At 39.2% G+C, this 20,686-nt stretch overlaps 1 protein-coding gene across 3 annotated transcripts in view; it reads right to left on the reverse strand.

Annotated features, from left to right (window-relative positions):
• The window catches only part of SLC18B1 (solute carrier family 18 member B1), a 36,831-nt gene that overhangs the window by 4,969 nt on the left and 11,176 nt on the right, over positions 1–20,686 (reverse strand). Inside the window, exons 3-12 of one of the 3 annotated variants that reach the window (XM_079781043.1) lie at positions 19,749–19,888; positions 14,491–14,586; positions 14,084–14,157; positions 12,555–12,582; positions 12,435–12,464; positions 9,174–9,330; positions 4,994–5,133; positions 2,996–3,097; positions 1,510–1,601; positions 177–272 (exon numbers count right to left, since the gene is read on the reverse strand). In XM_079781043.1, coding sequence (XP_079637169.1) covers positions 177–272; positions 1,510–1,601; positions 2,996–3,097; positions 4,994–5,133; positions 9,174–9,330; positions 12,435–12,464; positions 12,555–12,582; positions 14,084–14,157; positions 14,491–14,586; positions 19,749–19,888 — 955 coding nt within the window. Of the gene's footprint in view, positions 1–176; positions 273–1,509; positions 1,602–2,995; positions 3,098–4,993; positions 5,134–9,173; positions 9,331–12,434; positions 12,583–14,083; positions 14,158–14,490; positions 14,587–19,748; positions 19,889–20,686 lie in introns of all 3 variants that reach the window. The other 2 variants (XM_079781042.1, XM_079781044.1) reach the window with 2 other exon arrangements.

The raw sequence follows: 20,686 nt of genomic DNA on the forward strand, positions 1-20,686 counted from the left end.
AGGTCATGGTTCGTGGGCTTGATCCCCGGTGTGGGGTGTGCAGGAGGCAGCCGATCAATGACTCTCTCTCTCATCATTGATGTTTCTATCTCTCTCTCCCTCTCCCTTCCTCCCTGAAATCAATAAAAATATATTTTTTTAAAAATACAGCTCTTCACAGAATGAAAGTAACTTACTGGGCGCAACTGATAATCTCCGGGAAAGTTGGGATTATACTCATTCCAGAGGAAATGCCAATGATGACTAACATCAGCACCAGCAGCCACAGTTGACTGCAAAAGAGTTTGGGAGAAAAACAAAAATTAGCCTTAGAAGAGACACAAAGCTTCATGATAAGGAGGGCAGGCGGGATCCCGGAGAAGTTCCTTTCACAGATTCCAGGCCTGGTCTGTCCTCATTCCCATCTGGTCACATTTCATTCAGTGACCGCATCCTTTAGCTCCTTATACTTGGGGGTGGGGGTCAATTCATCCTGATATCTCAATGTCTTTTGTCACATATATCACATGTCTGGAGTCAACTTGCCTTATATCACCTGCAAAATCCTTTCAAAATTGGTGAAAACACCAATGCTAATGCTTTTCCTTCAATTGCTTGGCTTTGAAATTCATTTGACTAAAAAATGGCAGAGAAGGAGGTGGTAAAGTGACAGGAAACTAGTATTTGTACCACGCGGAGCACTATGCCAGTTACTTAGCACCCATTACCTCACTGAACGCTGCAGCATCCCTGTGATATCAGTACTGTTTCCAAATGAAGACAATTTAGGTGATAAAAACAGTCTCCTTTCTGAGAACTGCAAAAGGGGACAGAAGGCAGGAAGCTTTGATAGCATAAAGAATAAAGAAAAGGGAAGAGAAAACTAAAAAATATCTGATTGGCTGGGGCTGCATAGTCAACCTTATCTGGTGTTTGGGGATTGGCTCACTGGCTAGCCTGTATGTTTGGGGATTGGCTCACTGGCTCACTGGCTCGATCCCCAGTAGGGGGCATGCAGGAGGCAGCCAATCAATGATCCTCTCTCATAATTGATGTTTCAATCTCTCTCTCTGAAATCTCCCCCTCCCTCTTCTTCTCTAAAATCAATAAGAATATTAAAAAACAACAAAAAACAAGCTTTACTGAGCAGCTACTACATACTAAGGATGATACAAACAAACAAACAAACAAAAAAAAACCACATTTGGTCCCTGCCTTCCTTAAAACAAAAAACATTTTAAGTATCAACTAAAGACAAGTGTTAACAAAAAAGTGTGATGTTGAAACACAAAGGAAGAATAAGCATATTTCTCATTTGATACAGATCTTATGCATTCCTGTTTGCTTGTACCACTGCTAGCTTCTAGTAAGATAAATACTGTCAGTCTAACGAATAATTCAATACTATCATAAACCAAGGTAATTATTTTGATAATAAGGTTTGAAATACTAAGAGATACCAATATCACACCAAATTAAAAAAAAATTCTTAATGCTATTTGACCAAAATTACAGAGAAGAAAAGATTACCTTTGAATGTGCAAGACTGGGACTGGTCCTAATAGCATGTAGCATCCTGCTGTGATTATGTTTCCAAAAACCAGAAACCATTTCCTTAGATGCTGATAAAGAAAGGGACCAAAGAAACTCTTAAAACCCTCCATGATCAAGGAATATTTTTTTAAAATCACTGATGAGCGTAAGTCATGATATTAAAAAGTCCAAATATATTGAAGAAAATAAAATTCTACATTTAAGAGAAAATAGGTAGGCAGTAAATACAAAAGCAAGGACAACAGACCCAAACACAGCAAGTATGCAAAAACAAGGATTCCTGGCAAAGGGAATGGATGGCAGATTTGTTCATGATGAAATAGTTCAAATCTAACAATTTAAAAAGCGTCACTACAAGGAACAAGCAGGTAAAACATCTGGAAATTTTACATTATTAAAAAAGTACCCACTAAAAATTATTCCTTATATACTACTTGAATGCAGGCTAAAAATTATAGGGATATAATAGCTGCTCAGTTATATGTAAGACTATGTCTTAAAACCAAGCTTAAAACACTGTTTAAGACACTTGCTTTTCTTAGTAATTTCCATGTACTTTAGATCTTGACAAATAAGCACTAATGCCATAGAAGCTTAAAAGTTGGCTAACAGCACTAGTTTGGTCAATTAGTTATCTGGACTGAATGGTTTAGACCTAGTTAAAGGAGAATAGAAGGGACTTTCCGTCAGGGGGATAACCAATGCATACTGATGTGGCCAAGCTCTTCACTCCCACAGGAAAACTAAATTATCTCCTCTCTGTTGGATCAAGACCCAACACCTCTGGAATTCTGGCCTAATTATTAAAGTCAATCCATTTTTTTTTTTGTATTAAAGTAGCTTTTTATCTTTAGAAAGTCTAATGCAAAGTGAACCTGCTCAGGTTGTAAGTCAGTGGAACCTCACACTGGAACCTTTCCATCAGTTCAAAAATTTGAATATATTAGAATTTAAATGTTCTCACCTCCCCGCAAAAAGATAAATAGGTGAGGTGATGGATGTGCTAATTAATTAGATGGAGAAACTCCTTTCACAATATATATACACATAACAATTCACCATGACGTACACTTTAAATATCCTATCATTTTGTCAATTACACCTTAATGAAGTGGAAATCCTATATAATAAAAGACTAATATGCAAACTGACTGAACAGCAGAACAACTGGTTGCTATGATGTGTACTGACCACCAGGAGGTAGACGCTCAATGCAGGAGCTGTCCCCTGGTGGTCAGTGCGCTCCCACAGCGGGGGCGCCGCTCAGCCAGAAACCAGGCTCATGGCTTGCGAGCGCAGTGGTGGTGGCAAAAGGCTCTCCTGTACACAGGGCCTCTAGTTTAAAAATAAAAGAATATATCAATTCTAATCAATGGACCTCTAGAGCTCTAGAGGTACAGTTGGAAAACTACTGGTCTAAACATACAAAAGCAATTCTTAAACATAAATTAAGTGTACATACCGGCATTTTATCGCTTAGTAGACCACAGAGTGGTGAAGAAATGGTGTAGGATAGTGCCAAACCCAGGAATACCAGTCCTACGTGTCCAGCTGGTAGGTTAAACTGTAAAAGAAATCTTGTATTAAAGGTACATGATTAAGTCATTTTTAAAATAAACATTTATTTTTCTGTTTACCATTTCTTCAGCTCCTGTTATCTACCATCAGTCTATTAATAACACTCAGTATCCTTCCTAATTTTTGTCTTCACTTTGTCAATTGGTCAATGGATTACTTTTTCTTCATGAGGGGAAAAAAACAAAAACCTAACCAGAGGTCAGATGTCCTAGATTTTTGCTTTGTAACACTTGACAATAAACATATAATTTTGCTTCTATGAATCATAGGTTTTTACATGTAAATGAATACTTTGCAAACTTTAAGTGCATAAAATTTACCTGGAGAATTTATTAAGAGAGATTCTTGGGCCCTAAGCCTAGAATGTTTTATTCAAAAAGTCTAGGAATTTGCATTTCTAACAAGCAATCAGGTGATGCTGACTGTCCACAGACTGAATGCACACATGTAAAAATCATTGATGATATTATCTATTCTACCCATCTCAAAGGGATAGCAATATTTAATTAAATACTTCAATGGTATGACACATTTTAAAAGGCTTTGAAACAGTAAGCTACCACATAACTCTGATACTGTTACTATTACCAATATGATACAAATGCCTTTTTTGCCCCCTCATTCTCCTCAATATCTTTTAACTAATTTTCTAAATTAAGCCCAGGAGATTTAATTACAAGCCAGGCTACATTTTAACAATGTTTATGACAAATATTAACTCATGCTAAAAATTAGTGTTTTAAAGATAAAAGCAAGATACAAAAGCCAGATATGCCCTCTTCTGATATTACAACTGGGAGGAGACAAGGTGGAGCCCTCCTCCCCTAAAGGCTGGGAAACCAGGACTGGCAGCAAACCACCAATTCAAACAACTGATAAGAAGTCAGAAGAAAGGTAAAAAAAAAATCACAGAAAAATACATTTCTAAAGATTTCTTATAAGATAGACAATAGTGACTTAGGTTTACCAAAAAATGGTTACAAACTTTTAGACACAACGTCCTGGGGCAGGAAAAGGATTCTTAAAGAACACATTATTGGTGTGAATGGGATGTGTCACCACAAACATAGAACAGTTTTCTTATGTGTTACCTCCTGGATGCTCACTGCTTAAGCATGGTATTCTATTCTCTAAACCTTGGGCCATGCATTACAATTATAGCCCCAAGTTTATCTTTTTGGGTAGTTTACACACCCAAAACTGGCTTTAGTGACTTCACGGGGTGGTGTTTCTGTTCACTGTGCTTTTTTTAATTCTAGGGCTTCACATAAAGTCATTGTTGACACATTAATTCTCTAGTATCATTAACTACCAGGCTTGTTAATATACTTTATTGCATTATTAATAATCTTGTTCAAAAATATCTAAAAACAAATTTCTATGATAAGAAACTTTTAGAATTCAGTTTTTATTTTTCAGCAGTAAAAAGATGGAGAGGCTCTGGGGTCCTCCCTCCTATCCTACATATAATATAGCCTCTAGACATTCAATTCTATGTGATAGCCTAAAAAGTCAGTGGATTCAGGGAGGACACCTCACATTAAATGAGCCAATGGGTACCCCAAGCTCCCCACTGAAATTCAAACAGGCAGAGAAAAGGTGTCCTTATTAAGCAGCCAGGATGATACACAAGCCAGACCTATGATGACTCGAGTTTGGCCTTGGAAAGAACGAGAAAAATGTTCGAGCCACTTAGTGAAAGGCTTCCTTCATTTACACAGAATCAGACCCCTAGTTATAGGCACATCAAACAAAGGTACAGGCTACCTCAGAGTGCAGTTCTCATTCTGCCTACTTCTTGCAGCCACTCAGCACGGCCCCAAGGCAAGCAATTATGTCTACTTCCTACAACATGGAGCTCTTCAGCAATCAGGCTGCTTACCTTCTTCAGAACAAAGAGAGACAGAGTAGGGTCAAGGAAGCCAAAGCAGGCGCTGAGCGAGGTGATGATGAAGGTTATGAGCGCGACCTTGGGTAAACTGATGAGTTTCCAGAATGAGTGTTGACCTGGATTAGACTCCTCTAAGTAAAATGAAAAAAGAAATCGGAGTAATTAAAATTACTTAACTATCATTTAACCTCTTATGAAAACTAACATTGGTAAGGCCATCATCATCTGGTCATCAAAATAACTGCACCTCTGAGTTTGCATAAAGTTGCTTATTACCTACGTTTGCAGAAGTTATTCAAACCTAGAGGCCACATTCAGTTTTCCTAAAAATAATGTCTCAGGTTCAAAAGGAATCAGAGTGTGAGGAGAAGAAGGGGTCATAGGTTATAGGTTATAACCTAGAGGCAAGCGTGTCCTTTCCCAGATGGAATAAAGAATCTGTAAGGTTTAACTCTGTGCATGGGAAAATGCAGATCCTTCATCAAGGAACAATGTGTGTGTGCTGAGGAGGAATTGGAGTTCATCAAAGAACGCAACAATTTATTTTCTGCTGGCAAAGAAAACCCTGGATTGAATGCAGTGCTACTGGATCATGTGTAAAGTACATTTGACTTTCAAGGTCAGTTGACTGCCAACCTTCCTCTTCCCACCATTCCCTACACTACTTCCCGGTTCTCAGTACCAGGCACAGTTGTTTCCAAGCCTCCATTCATATTCTATGACTCCTTTCTTTTTCCCCCTAATAATTTTTCAAATCTATTCACTTTGTAAGGTCTGGCTATGGCCCTGATTATTCCACAAATTTTACCTTTCTCTAGTTTCCTGCTGCACTTCAAGCCTATGCCATATCTTTTAACACTTAAGCTATAATTCATTTTCATCATTGTTTGGTATTGTGTGATGGCTTTCCTATCTTCCAATTAATTTACTAAAGAAAATCTTTGCTGAGCCAGGTTCCATGCAAAATGCTGGGCAAAGGCAAAGAGGACAAACTCTATCCTGAGAGAAAAGTGAAGTAAGGTAGGATGGAGTTAAGAGGGTATCTATTGGCACACATGCGAGCATTTCCTTAAAACACACACACACACACACACACACACACACACACACACACACAGCACCAGGAAACAATATATAGAAAAGGATTTCCAAAAGTAATATCTAAGTTGGTGCCTAAAGGATAAGTTTGAGATGAGCAAGCAAAGAGGACCAAAGACTAATCTGGGCATATTGGAGTCAGGGATACCTGTGCAATGGGGAGAGATCATACTGCAGAAGAATGTGGAGATAAGATTATGCAGAACTTTGTAAAATATGCTAAGAAACCTAAGAAATCTCTATGGATTTCAAACAAGGACAAGACTCAGATCTGTGGTTGAAAGAGGCCTCTCTATGGCCTCGTGGAGAAGGGAGACAGGGGCACCAGTTAGAGCCTTTTGCAGTGATCCGGGCCACAGGTGATCCTGGCCGAGGTTGGTTGAGCATGGTCTTTGAGAGCCAGATCAGCACTTGTATATCCTCATTTCTCCAATAGCACCCACCATGGTTCATTACTCAATACATTCTTGTTGAATAATGATCCAGTATGGAGCAAAGTACGAAAAAAGCAGAGTGTGGTTCAGCTTTTTTATAAGTGCTACATTTAGACTTTGTCAGAATATGAGAGATAAAGTTAAACCGTGGTGTTAGTATCTTAATTACTAGCCAATTATTCACCATAAACCCGAGTACAGCCCAGGCCACTCAACTAAGGGAGCCTGCAGTCAGACTAGAAAGAGGTCGAGCACCACCATGTGGCTCCGTGCGGTAGTGCCGGCAGGCCGACTACTTGGTGTGAACTCTGAATAATATATTAAAGGTATTTACTAGTCACCTTTAAGATATAAATGATAAAATACCAGCTTTAATCAGTTAAATTTATGGTGCATATAAAAGGTATTATGAAGTTATGGTATAAGACAAACTGTTATGGCATAAATGGTCCCTTCTCTAAATCCAAAGTGTGAAATGGGGTTACCAAAATACTAAGAATGTCTGTGAAAACAAACATATAATGAATTTAATGAAGCTGTTGAAGAAGCTCAAATAATGAAAACTTAGAGTGATAACTGCTTCAAGAGGCACACAGCAGAATTACCTGGGGCGCTCTGTCAAGCTGCTCGGGTACTCTCTCTGCTCTCCCCAATTCAGATATATTCTTCTTAGAGGGGTGCGATTCCCTGCTTGGCAACACCTGCCACAGCAAGCTCCCTGTAGAGATGGGGAAGTGGGTACCCCGCAGGTGTGAGGGAGCAGAAAAAACACTGAGCACTGTGGCAGTACTTACTCGGCATTTGGTCCAATAATTGAGAAGGTTCAGAAAAACTTGCCGAAAGAGGTAACAAATTGGGTTTTGAAGGATAAATAAGGGCAGGCAGCATGGGAGGGAGAGATACTCCAGCGCACGTGACTCCCCTGCTGAAATCTAACAACAGCTTTTAATGGCTTTCAGGATAAAGCTCACATGATATAGATTTATGAATTTTTAATAGGAAGATTGACATGTCCATGACTGTGTCAGAAATATTTCTTTAGAGCAGTACAGAAGAGAGGGCTTGATGAACAGATATAAAGGATGAGGGAGAGGTTGGGATCATAGCTGTCTCTTAGCCACCTACAGCTAAAGTCACATTGTCTGGGTGTCTAGAAGGAGATAAATGAGTGGAGTAGAACACAAAAGTCTGCTAATGTCAACAAAATAAAAAAAAAAAGAGTTAATTTTCTAGCTTCTATCTTTAAGCTCTCCTAAAGCAATAATTTTAAAAATCACTCAATGGCCATACTTACAGCTTTAACACTATCAGTCTTAGAAATTTTTATACCATTTTCTCCCATTCAATCTAACTAAAAGGTCCTTCTGTAGATGAAGAGTAAGTTTGTCAAACCAATTTTGTTCATAAAAATACAGCTAGCTGGGCTTTCTTAAGTTCAATGAAGATGCAGGGAAATTTTAATTGAGGAATGACAAATATGAGAGAAACAAGTAACAAGCAACTAGGCTGGTGGCGGTTAGAGGGGGCTGCAAAGGATACCAAGATTGGGCATGAGGGGAGGAAATAAGGAGAGCAGGCTGGGACTCAAGGAGTAACAGATGTTGGGGCCAGTCCAGCACCTAATCACAGAAGTTCTCAATGCCATGTCCTACCTTTAACTAGTAAGCAAGGTCTTTTTTCCTTATACAGTGTGATAAAGGGTCAATAAAACTCTTTCCCTGCTGCATGAGAATCTGACTTGGTGTCAGTTGCTTAGTTATCAGTTGAGTGTTCATCTGACACCCGAGTGGGAGCACAACCTAGGCGCTGGTCTATAGAAACCACCCTGGCTGCCGTGTTACTGGTCTTAGGAAGAGGACAGGCCCCGCCGTATGTTTCAGGGTGAATGATGGTGCCTCTCTCGCTCTGTCTCTCCAGCTCCCATGTGAACTCTTGCTCTGTTCCCCTACTAAGCTGACAAGGGTAAAAGGCCAACTGTGTTACGAGGCAATCTTGCTCACAATACAAAGTACCCTGGCCTGGCAAATTTCATTTGAACTGAAGGAACTATAAACAAACTGTAAGTACCTGTTGAGGTATTTGTGCCTCCCTGAGTGTGATTGTGGAGGCCCTGGAAGTGGTGCCATGGAGTTGTTACAGGATATGCTAACTCCTTTGGGCATGAAGCTCTGAAGCCAGGATGACTCCCATCACTGCCTGCTGTGGCCTGGTGTCCTCGCACCTGGCTGTGTTGCACAGGTTGCTGCAAGGACCATTGGGAAGGAAGGTGTGACCTTGCCCTCCTATCTTATGTGGCCTTCTAAGAAGATGGTGCCACGTGTGGTGCATGTAACTTGTCATTCTGAATCTTTAATTAAGTCCAAGATGACCTTTGGTTGGCACTGCATATGGCTATGTTTTATGATCAGAAATTAAATATTTGATTATAGTTCTAAAGGTCAGAAAAATTTCTGATGTATAGACATTTATATCAACTGATTGCCTACAGGATTTTTCTGAAAAACAGAATCAGTTATTTCAGGGTGCTCTAAAAATCTACCATTGATTATATAAAATAAAAGTGAGTATACATTAAATTGATCTACAAAGGCATGCAAATACCAAAAGATTCTTAAAGTGAGTAACAAATATAGTCTTACCATAACTAGGTAAAATGTACATGGTGAGCGGTACCATCAGCAAAATTATGCATCCAAGCAAAATAAAAGGCACCTCATAGCCAAAGGATTGATACAAGAAGCCACCTAAAGGAGGCCCTAGCACTAGTCCCAGTCCAGAAAAAATCTCAAGACTTCCCTAAAATTGAGGAAAAAAAATGAGTTAATATATTTTGATTGAAAATGTAACAAATAAAGGTTTAGTGGGCACTATCTGAAAAAATTATATCCACTTCACAATTTACACACACATACACACAAACTCAAGATGGACCCCAAATTTAAACATATATTTTGAAATCATAAAAGCACTAAAAAATAAAATATGGGAGTTTTTTGTTCTTTAGTCCTTATGGTAAGGAAGGTTTTCTAAGTATGGCACAAAAACTCAGAAAACGCAAAATAAAAGATTGATAAATCTGATTATATGAAAACAGGAAAAACACAACAAAAGACAAAGAATAGAGAAAAAATACTGACAAAGGACTAATTTCCCAAATATATCAAGAGAGTTACTTCAATTCAAAGAGGGAAAAGAAAGAAAAAAACCTAATAGGAAAATGGGAAAAGGCTATAAAGAGACTTTTGACACATAAATGATATGCAAAGCTCTTAGGCATGTAAAAAGAAGTTCACCTTCGCTTTTCAAAGATTTGAACATTTAAAGATACCAATGTTTCCCTATCGCCTGTCTAGCTCTCCACACTTCCAAGAATTTGAGTAAAGAGCACCTTTGGACATTGCTGGTGAGTGTACACCACAGGGGCAACTTGGCAAATCAACCATTACAAATACACACATTCTCTGAGCAAGAATGCCATTTCTGGGAATCAAACTTACAGATATAGCCATAAAGATGTGATATGGTATATGTACAAGCTTATATTTGTAGCACTGTTTGCAACAGCAAAAGATGTAAACAATGTAAATATTCATCAATTTAAATAAACTAGGTTATACATACAGGGAAGTACTACACAGTCATTAAAGAGAAGCAAAGAATGAGGAACTTTTCATATATAGATATAGAAAGATCTCCAAGCTAATTTCTATTTTTTTAATTTATTGATTTCAGAGAGGAACGGAGAGGAAGAGACAGAAACATCAATGATGAGAGAGAATCATTGATCCGCTGCCTCCTGCACACCCCCACACTGGGGATCAAGCCCGCAACCTGGACTTGTGCCCAGACCGGGAATCGAACCTGTGACCTCCTAGGTCCATGGTCGGCAAACTACAGCTCACGAGCCACATGCGGTTCTTTGGCCCCTTGAGTTTTTAGCAAAGGTCAGCTTAGGAGTACCCTAATTAAGTTAATAACAATGTACCTACATATATAGTTTAAGTTTAAAAAATTTGGCTCTCAAAAGAAATTTCAATCATTGTACTGTTGATATTTGGCTCTGTTGACTAATGAGTTTGCCGACCACTGTCCTAGGTGGACGCTCAATCACTGAGCCATGCCAGCCAGGCTCCAAGCTAATTTCAATGTTCGTGTAATAAGTAAGACAGAGTATGCTACCATAGTGTAAAGAAAATGGAGGAAAACATGCTCTCTCAGTGTGTGTGTGTGTGTGTGTGTGTGTGTGTGTGTGTGTACATGAATACATGGAATTGCTTGGGAAGAAATCTGTAATATTTGTTGCCTTCTGGGGGAGCGATGTTGGTCTGGGTGCCTGGACAACAGGAGTGTCTATGGGGACTGAGGAATAGTAATATATAGAATATATTTACTATATCCTATATTTCCCTTTGTAACTTGTGAGTTTTGTACCATGTAAAAATGTTTTGTTAAACAAAACAGTGCAATGGGAAAAATAGTTTGCTATTGCAGAACTCTTACAGAAATTGCACCATTTAAAATCAATCTAGTTTAGGGGTTTTAAACAAAGACCCGTGGCTTGCAACCTAAAATTCTCGGACCTCAGAGAAGACACAAAAGTAGTCCACTAATAACTTTCAACATTTCATAACGAATACAGAAATCCTACATTTTCTTGCAATAATGTTATCAAGGTCAACTACCATGTTAGGCCGTTACCTTTTGGCTGCAGTTTTACATAGAAACTTGGCATGCCCTGCTGATCAAAAAATCCAAAGGACTGTTGCATCATAGGAATTTCTTGGGCAACACTTTCCAGAGTGTTCCACAAAGCACCAGTTCTTTAAGAGTCAAAAGTGGTTCCATAGTCAAATCGAGTTGTGGAACATTAAATAAACTATCTCCACTATAGAATTTCTCAGTCTTAACACACTGATGTGAAATGGACAGCATATGCACACTCCAAACATGTTTAGCCACAAAATCCTGTTTTGCAGAGCATGTCAACAGACTAGTCTTCTGAATCCTTTTTGAGAAATATATTCCTGGGAAATGTAAACAGTATACCTGCCACAATGGCCAGCACTGTGTGGCAATGACTACAGAATAAGCCTATCCTAAAATAAGCCTATCCAGATATATTATTTTATATGGGTAAATGAAGGAGTCCTTGGTACTAAACTGATCAGACCCGCGCTCTAGAGGACAATTATAGGCTCTGTGGTGACATTTGGTCTCTGTACACACCGGGTCTTCAGAGATGCATGGGTCCAAGGAGAGAGCGATGGGAAAGCCTGCCTGGGGTCAGGCAGGCAGCCGCCAAGAGCTGGGACAGGAATCTGGCGTGTCACTAATACCAGATGTCTAGGTACCTAGGTAGTGTATGAGACATACATCAACACGATGCTACCAGGGTCTGGGTTTTTACAGCAAAATAGGAGGGTACTCCACAGACAGCACAGAAGCACTTACAAACTTCAAGATAATTGCTAACATCTCTCCCATGAATCTTGGAAAAGTGGAGAAAGGACTCTACAAGTTGAGTCTTTTCTAACCCAGAGGAACGCTTCAGGCAGCTGAGCCCCAATCTCAGCTACGGAGAGAGAGCAAAATACTACTAGGAAGGTATTTAAAAATAAAAGTGGCAAAAAGAATATTTGGCTTGGACCACATTTACCTGTCAAACTGCCCATTCAGAGGATTCTAAACCCAGGAAGAGACCTAAGTAAGACTGATACATTTATTGACAGCCTGCTCCTGGAAGTACAAACTAAGGTAAAAGGTAACAAACACAGATTGTAAAAAAAAAAAAAAAAAAAGCATGTCTAGTAGAATGGACCCCAGCTTTAACTTGGAAGGTGAAACAAATATTTTAGCCTACACTAAAGGTAAAATAGGAAAAAAATATATAAAATACATACCAATACTGTAGCCACATGATTTGGGAAAGCCTTTGCGAGGATAGAAAAAGATGCAGTTATTGCTGCAGAAAAGCTTATTGCATCTGTTATTCTCACTAGAAAACACATAGCAATAAATACCGGTCCGTCTGGAACTTGGTCCAATAAACTAAAAGAGAATAAAACAAGTCTCAAATGCCAACCTGGTTTCTTTTTAAAAAATATATATTTTTATTGATTTCAGAGAGGAAGGGAGAGGGGAGAGACATAGAAACATCAATGATGTGAAAGAATCATTGATCAGCTGCCTCCTGCACACCCACTAATGGGGGTCGAGCCTGCAACACGGGATTGTGTCCTTGACCAGAACAGAACCTGGGACCCTGCAGTCTGCAGACTGATGCTCTAATGAGCCAAACCAGCTAGGGCCAAGCTGGTTTCTATTCATTTCCTTCTTAACTGTACTCACTGAAAAGAGTAGTAGCTCATCTAGAGTTATTAGAATATAAATAATATTCTCTTTAGTATATAAATATTTTTAAAGTTGCTATGTTATACTTTGAGTAGAAGAATTACCTTCTTTTTGGGGGTACCAATATGAAGCATAATCAGAATTGCCTTTTTCTACTGACATAACTGGCATCCTAAATAATACTAAATATGGTAGGCTTTTTGAAATATAAAGCTTCACTCTGACAAGAACCAATATAGAAGATTCTTAGTTTCAGGTGTGAGCCATAGTGGGGATCAAACCTTCAAATATAGTGAATACAGAAAATAGAAGACCACCCCCCCACCCACACACACACACACAAAAAAAAAAAACCAATTTAAAAAACACTTAATTTAATATGGTTTTCCTTAGCTATTTCATCACAATCTCACCAAACTCTTATCACTCATCTATGTTCCCCAAGAATTTGTTTAAACTCCTCCATATGATTTGTCACTATGGTTGTATAAGCTTAAGAACTTTCAAAGTCTTGCCTCTGAATTTATTTTCCCTTTTCTCCAAATAGCAATAGGGGAAACCATTCTGGTCCCATGTTCAGAAGTGAGCACAGGACTAGGCCTGGCTAATCAGTGCATTCTCTTCCCTGGCTACAGTGACCTCGATGCAGTGATGGGTCATCAACAAAGATCAGGCCAGTGGAACTCCATTCTGTAACTCTGCTAGAAGCTATTAGGAAAGTGGCTGCTGGAGGCCATCTTGCCATCACAAGGGTAGACTCTATCCAAGAACAAAGCACAAGAAGAGGAAAGCAAAACCAGGAATTTAAGAAAGATGCTTGATAAAATTATTTTAGTATATGTATTCTGATTTTCTTTAGCTGATTTTCTAGGTTAAGAAACTCATTCTCTTGCTGGAGCCCAAAATTTTCTGTGTCTCAGAAAAGTGAGCTAAGTTGCTGTCACTCACAGTCACAGGAGTCCTAATGAATAGATTCAATAGTCAGTTTATTGGTGATCCATCCCCTAGAGGATTCTTTTCTTAAAACCAATGTCACTCATCCTGTTTTCTACATCAGCCAACTCCCTTCACCATTAGTTGCATGCAGGGCACTCAAAATCAGTGGTACTGACTGATGTAAAGGATCCATTAACATTTTAAACTGAAGATAGATTATGTCACATGTTGAAGCTCCCAAACATATCAAAACATGACTTACCCAAAGAGAATTGTGACTCCTCCTGAGACAAACATTCCTGATACAAACATAAATTTTGCTCCAATCTGTACAAGCTACAATAAATGTCAAAGAAAGTGGTAAATTGATGACTACTACAAGTCTATATATTGACATAAACAAGTATACTTTATCAGTAAATATACCATTTGGGAAGATATAAGCAGTTACTATAGTAATTCTTTAATAGAATAAAAACATAAATTTCTTAAACCATGAAAGAAGTTAAAAATCAGTCAACTCTAAGAATGGAACTGTCAACAGTGGCACAATTCATAAAGTATAATGGTGGTTATTTCTGCAACAATGGAAATTCTAGACTGATAAATTAGAATAACTCATTGTATAATTTTTAAAATTGAAATGTTCATATGAACTGTAATACTTGCATATTTTCCAAAGAACAAAGACGCCAGCAGTTCAAACAAAGCATAGCATCCAAAGATCATCCCGATAACTGTATTGCTGGCTCCTTTCTTTTCAGCCTTTAAAAAAAAATTGAAAAGGAATCAAGTTTGAAAGACAAATTCGCATCAGTGTGAAAATATGGAGCTATTAGATATGAGCATCATCTTGTAACCTTTATCTGTGCAGCAATTTTAAAAATTATTATTATAAAATAAATAGGATGGAGAAGTAAGGAAAACTATACTAAAACCTAGTCTGACATGAAAATCATTCATCATGCTCAAACATTAAAAAAAAGAACTATCATATAATTCAGCAATCTGTCTTCTGAGTATATAGCAAAAGAATTGAAAGTGGTGTCTATAAGAGGTATTTACAGCATTTTTCACAATAGCTAAGATATAGAAACAATCCAAAAGCCTATCAACAAATGAATGGATAAAACAAATGTGGTATATACATTCAGTGGAATATTATTCAGCCTTAAAAAATAAGGAAATCCTGGCATTTGCAACAACATGGATAAACATTGAGGAAATCACGCTAAGTGAAAAAAGCCAGAAACAGGAGAACAAATACTGCATGATTCCACTTATCTGAGGAATCTAAAATAGTCAGAAGCAGCCCTAACTGGTTTGGCTCACTGGATAGAGCATCGGCCTGTGGACTGAAAGGTCCCAGGTTCGATTCTGGTCAGGGGCATGTACCTTGGTTGTGGGTACATCCCCAGTAGGAGGTGTGCAGGAGGCAGCTGATCAATGTTTCTCTCTCATCGATATTTCTGACTCTGTCCCTCTCTCTTCCTCTCTGTAAAAATCAATAAAATATATTTTTAAAAAAGTAGTCAGAAGCAGAAATAAAATGGTTGTCAGGGGCTTAAGGAAGGGGGAAGTGAGAAATTATTATTCATTGGGTTATAAAGTTTCTGTTAAGCAAGATAAGCTCATGTTATGTTGTTATCACATAAAAAAAAAACAAGAAAGGAAAATAAACATTAAAAAAATCACAAAAGAACACAAGGGAATATTTGTAGGTGATAAATATATTTAGTATCTTGATTGTAGTGATGACATCACAGATATATGCATATGTCCAAACTCATCGAGATAGATATATTAAATGTGTGCAATTTTTTTGTATATTGATTATACCTCAATAAAGCCTCTCCCCCCTGAAAAAAAGATCTGTTTGCTTTAGCTGATGAAAAAAAATAAGAATTAGAAAGGATAAAAAAGTATAAAGAAAAGCAAAACATCTTGGCTGAAGAAATGTGGGCTCTACTTCATCCATGAACTGAATGAAGAGCTAATCTTGACATACTTCCTTTATGATATCTGGCCTTTGCCCCTGTTCCTGGTACAGAACTTCTAAAACCCTTGTAATTTTCTAAGTGATAAAAGCACTAGAAGTATCTTCTGTTCTAATATTTGTTTTTTCACCCTGGTCCCTAGTATCTGGTGGCAGGAGAGAGTGGAGAGGTTGAATCTAAAGCACTCAGAATCAGCCATTCCTCTGCCATTACTAATAACCACATGAGATAATGGTGTGGAGACAAGCGAGATATCATTGTAAAAGACACCACTGATGACATCCTAGCAAAGGTTGTGCTCTACGTAGACTGGAACGTGAAGTTGATGTGTCTATTACACAAAGATCAGGTAGTATATGAGTTGAATTGTGTTCCTCAAACTTCATATATTTTGAAGTCCCAACTCCCAGTACCTCAGAATGTGACCTTATTTGGAGATAGAGCCTTTACAGAGGTAATCAAGTTAAAACTAGGTCAGTGGGTTGGCTGTTATACAAAATAACTTGCATCCTTATAAAAAGGGGAAATTTGGGCACAGATACACCCACAGAGGGAAGACCATGTGAAGAGACACAGCCAAGGAGACAGACCTGGAATAGGCCCTTCCCTCTCAGCCATCAGAAGGAACCAACCCTGCCAACCCCTTGGTCCTGGACTCCTAGTCTCTAGAACTGTGAGACAATAAATTTCTGATGTTGAAGTTACCCACTTTGTGGTACTTTATTATGACAACCCTAGCGAACTAAAACAGGTATCTCAAAAAGAAGGTATTACCAAAGGGGTCAATGAAGATGTAGAAAGAACATTCATGGGCCAAGTTACATTATCATGTTTTTTTGCTTAATAGTTCTAAGTATTTAGTTCTGGAGTCTGGAAGAAAATATGTAATGGTTATAGCAACTAAAATTTATTGGACCCTTACTATGAGCCAGAATCCTATTAGGGCTGTTTTACATGGTATCTAAGAACAATTAAATAAGGGATGTATTTTTAGTCCCATTTACTAGATGAGGACACAGACTTGCAAAGTTTCTGGTCACTGCAGCCATGACAGTTTCCACTGTGTGCATGTTCCCACATTCTCTATGGAAACAGGATGGTGGTGACAGGATGTCCTAGAACCACCACAGCAGCAGCTGAGTACCACTTTCAGAGCATGGATCCTGCTTCACATTAGCAAAGCGAGAACAGCTATGCAAAGCAATTTTTGGTTTACATGTAATCCTCAGACAAAGGAGGAGGGTGCCAGAAGAAGGAGTAGAAACAGGAATCCTGTCCCAGAATTTAAGAGGGTCCCTGTCTTCCCTTTGCCTAATCAACTCTGGCTAATAGGAAAGATGACAAACCCTACAGGAGGAAGGGTAAGTTTGGGCAGGGCATAAGGCTTCAATGTGAAATGAAAAGGAAGAGCTCACTCTTCATATCTACGCCTTTTTAAGTTATAATGCTCTCTCTCCTACCTCTGTCTTGTCTTCAGCCTTCCCTTCTGCAAGCAAGAAACTAAATAAAAAACATAACACACGCCCTAACTGGTTTGGCTCAGTGGATAGAGCGTCAGCTTGTGGACTGAAGGGTCCCAGGTTTGATCCCGGTCAAGGACACATACCTTGGTTGTGGGCACATCCCCAGTAGGGGGTGTGCAGGAGGCAGCTGATCAATGTTTCTAACTCTCTATCCCTCTCCCTTCCTCTCTGTAAAAAAAAAATCAATAATATATATATATTTTTTAAAAGTAACCCAGAGAGAGAGAGAGAGTTAGTTCCTGGTTTCCTTTGTCTGTGTTCCATAAAGAAAATATTAACATTAATTTCACTGAGTTCCACCTGATCCAGGAAATGGCCTTCTAACTTGTTGGTCCGCTTATTCCAGTTCTTCTGCATCTTAATTCCACAGGCTCCGGTCATCAATATTTTCCCCCAAAACCCAAGTTTGGCCAGGCCACTCTGTGTTGCTCAGACACCTCTGATGACATCTCACTGACTAAATCTTTGGCATGCATGTGAGGGCCCTTGTATTCTACTTCCAATCTGCCTCCTCAGGTCCTCTGCCTCCAATCAGACCTCGCTCTGCTCCGGGCCCCAGCTACACCAGGTTGTCTGCTGTTCCCCAAGAACATGGGATTTACTTTGCGAATCCTGTGACTCTCTCAGCTGCTTCCTAGGACACCACGCCTGTTTTTCATCTGGGGAACTAACATTTCTCAAGACCCGCCTTAGATTTATCCTGTGAAGTCACTTCCAGTACCACCCTTCTTGCCCTTCCCTCTCCAGCCCCCACCCTCACCCATGGTAAAATTAACCAATTCTTCCTCTAAAGCAGTGGTTCTCAACCTTTCTAATGCCGCGACCCTTTAATACAGTTCCTCATGTTGTGGTGACCCCCAACCATAAAATTATTGTCGTTGCTACTTCATAACTGTAATTTTGCTACTGTTATGAATCGTAATGTAAATATCTGTGTTTTCGATGGTCTTAGGCGACCCTGCTAGTGGTTCTCAACCTGTGGGTCATGACCACAGGTTGAGAACCGCTGCTCTAAAGTCTCGTAACATTTTGTACACCCTTTTCTTAAAGGATGTCCAAATACCCTGCAATTTAAAAAAACACACAAAAAACATGTTTTCACTCCCAATGGACAGACAAGAGAGAGACGTTTTCCTGCTCTTTTTCCTGCCCTGGCATCGAAAGCCTCGCACACTCGAGAATGGGAAGTCGTGACGCCGTCCACTCCCATTCAGTGAACAGAACCAGACTGGGGCAGACACTGAACTTCTGAGTCTGTTTCTTCGTTTACAACATGAGGAGAGTCTCACTCCTCTGCCTATCTTACGTACGGAGTAGCTGTGGAGGGCAGCTGGGCTAAATGTGTGGGAAAGTACGCTGGAAATGAAACAGCACTGGCTGGGTACAAAGTGTTATGTTCTTTAGCAGAGAAGCCATTTTTATCCTCTCTTGTGGTACACAGAAGAAAGTTATCATTCTACATGTTATCAAGGCAGTTGGAGGGCTGAGAGAGGCCAGTGCACTGAGGCTTGGGCAAAGAACACCAAATAAAACACGTGGGCATGTTATCTCCCCTCCGCCAAGCCAGGACCATGCCTTTCACACTCTGTCCAATCAACCTCCGGATTCTTGGTGGATCCTCTAGGACAGTGGTTGGCAAACTCATTAGTCAACAGAGCCAAATATAAACAGTACAACGATTGAAATTTCTTTTGAGAGCCAAATTTTTTAAACTTAAACTTCTAATGCCACTTCTTCAAAATAGACTCGCCCAGGCCATGGTATTTTGTGGAAGAGCCACACTCAAGGGGCCAAAGAGCCACATGTGGCTCACGAGCCGCAGTTTGCCGACCACGGCTCTAGGACCTTTGAGTCTGTGCCATTATCTATGCAGCAGTAACCAACCGGTGGTCTGTGAGGTCCAAAAGGTTGGCGACCACTGATCTATAGACTCTCACACCATGTAAAAGGCTATTAGAAGGACCTAGTCAAGATTAATCAGAACTTTTCCATGGCACAAACATTGCCTCTAGATTTCACAAGAAATTCAAGTCAGAAAAGAGAATTTAAGTGAACCACGGTTTCCTTTACTGTCTTAACCAGGACCTTTTGCAGAAACATTAAATTCTCAGTTATACAGCACAGCCCTTTTTTTTCAACTGCAGAAACCAAATAAAGGTTAATCAAACTACATAGTAAGCAAAGAAGGTCAATTATATTTAGATGAGTTACCTCCCAAAATGATGTTCTTTTTGACTGGATCTTCTTTTTCTGGCATCAAATATTCTATAAAAAGTCTTCTGTTGGCTAAAGTTCTCTACATCATCTTTGCTATATGCAAATCTTTACATTTTACATTATTGTAAAATTAAATAATTCAAAAGGCGTTTTAAAATGAAGAATTCATAAGGATATGAAAATGTCTCACCTCCTTGGGGAAAAAGGGTCCAAGGATGGAATAGGACATCATACAGCCCAAGTTCATGGAAGCTGCCGATATCAGGACAAAAAGCTGTTCTCTCGAAAGACGGCTGGGTGTCCCTCTTGCACTTGGTGCAGGGTCATCACCTTAAATGCAAACACACTGCAATTACAGGCATGTACTACTGATTAGAGTACACAAATGTCACTTCCATGCACAGACTATGTACTCTGAAGATAACATTTACTGAACTAAGGGCTATTTTCAATATAGCACATGTGACCACATGTAACACAATCCTTGTACATTACTGCAATTTTGAAAACATATCACTTTCCTTGACACAGAACTCCCTGTTAGAATTTCAGTACAGAATTTATCAAACCATCTGCTGTTTTGCCTTCACCGTAAGGCCTATTTCTTTCACCTCAAATACATTCAAGAAGGATCAGGGAACAAGGGTACTGCTCTCCAGTGTAATGTGATTTCTCCAGCTCCTCGCTTCACTTGTTACATGAACTCCATGTTTCAGGCCTGTCAGGTTAGCTGTTTATTAAGCACTGTAGGGCAGTACTGACGTTAAGTGAAGAATAAGGGGAAACTAAAAAATTCAAATGGCAAATTACAATGGGACACTCCAGGAAAGCCAATCCCACAGATCTGTAAATCACTACTGGTTTTTCACACCAATTACTGACCTTTCACCGTGATTAATTCAATACTTACTCCAAGAACTGAATTTTCATTTAACTTAAAGACACCTGGTCTATAACTCAGTTTCAAACACCCACCCAGCCAGTCTATCAGGCAATTTTAAATAGAATGGTTTGGAGGAAAAAAGGAAAAAGAAGTTTAAGTAAGGAAAACATGTTTGGTTTGCTCAGTTTTTCAGTTTGTCTTTGCGGTGCAGGTGGAAAGAATCTGTGCCACATGAGGAAGTCTTA

The sequence above is a fragment of the Cnephaeus nilssonii genome (genome assembly GCF_951640355.1).
Source record: "Cnephaeus nilssonii genome assembly, chromosome: 9".
NCBI lineage: Eukaryota > Metazoa > Chordata > Mammalia > Chiroptera > Vespertilionidae > Cnephaeus > Cnephaeus nilssonii.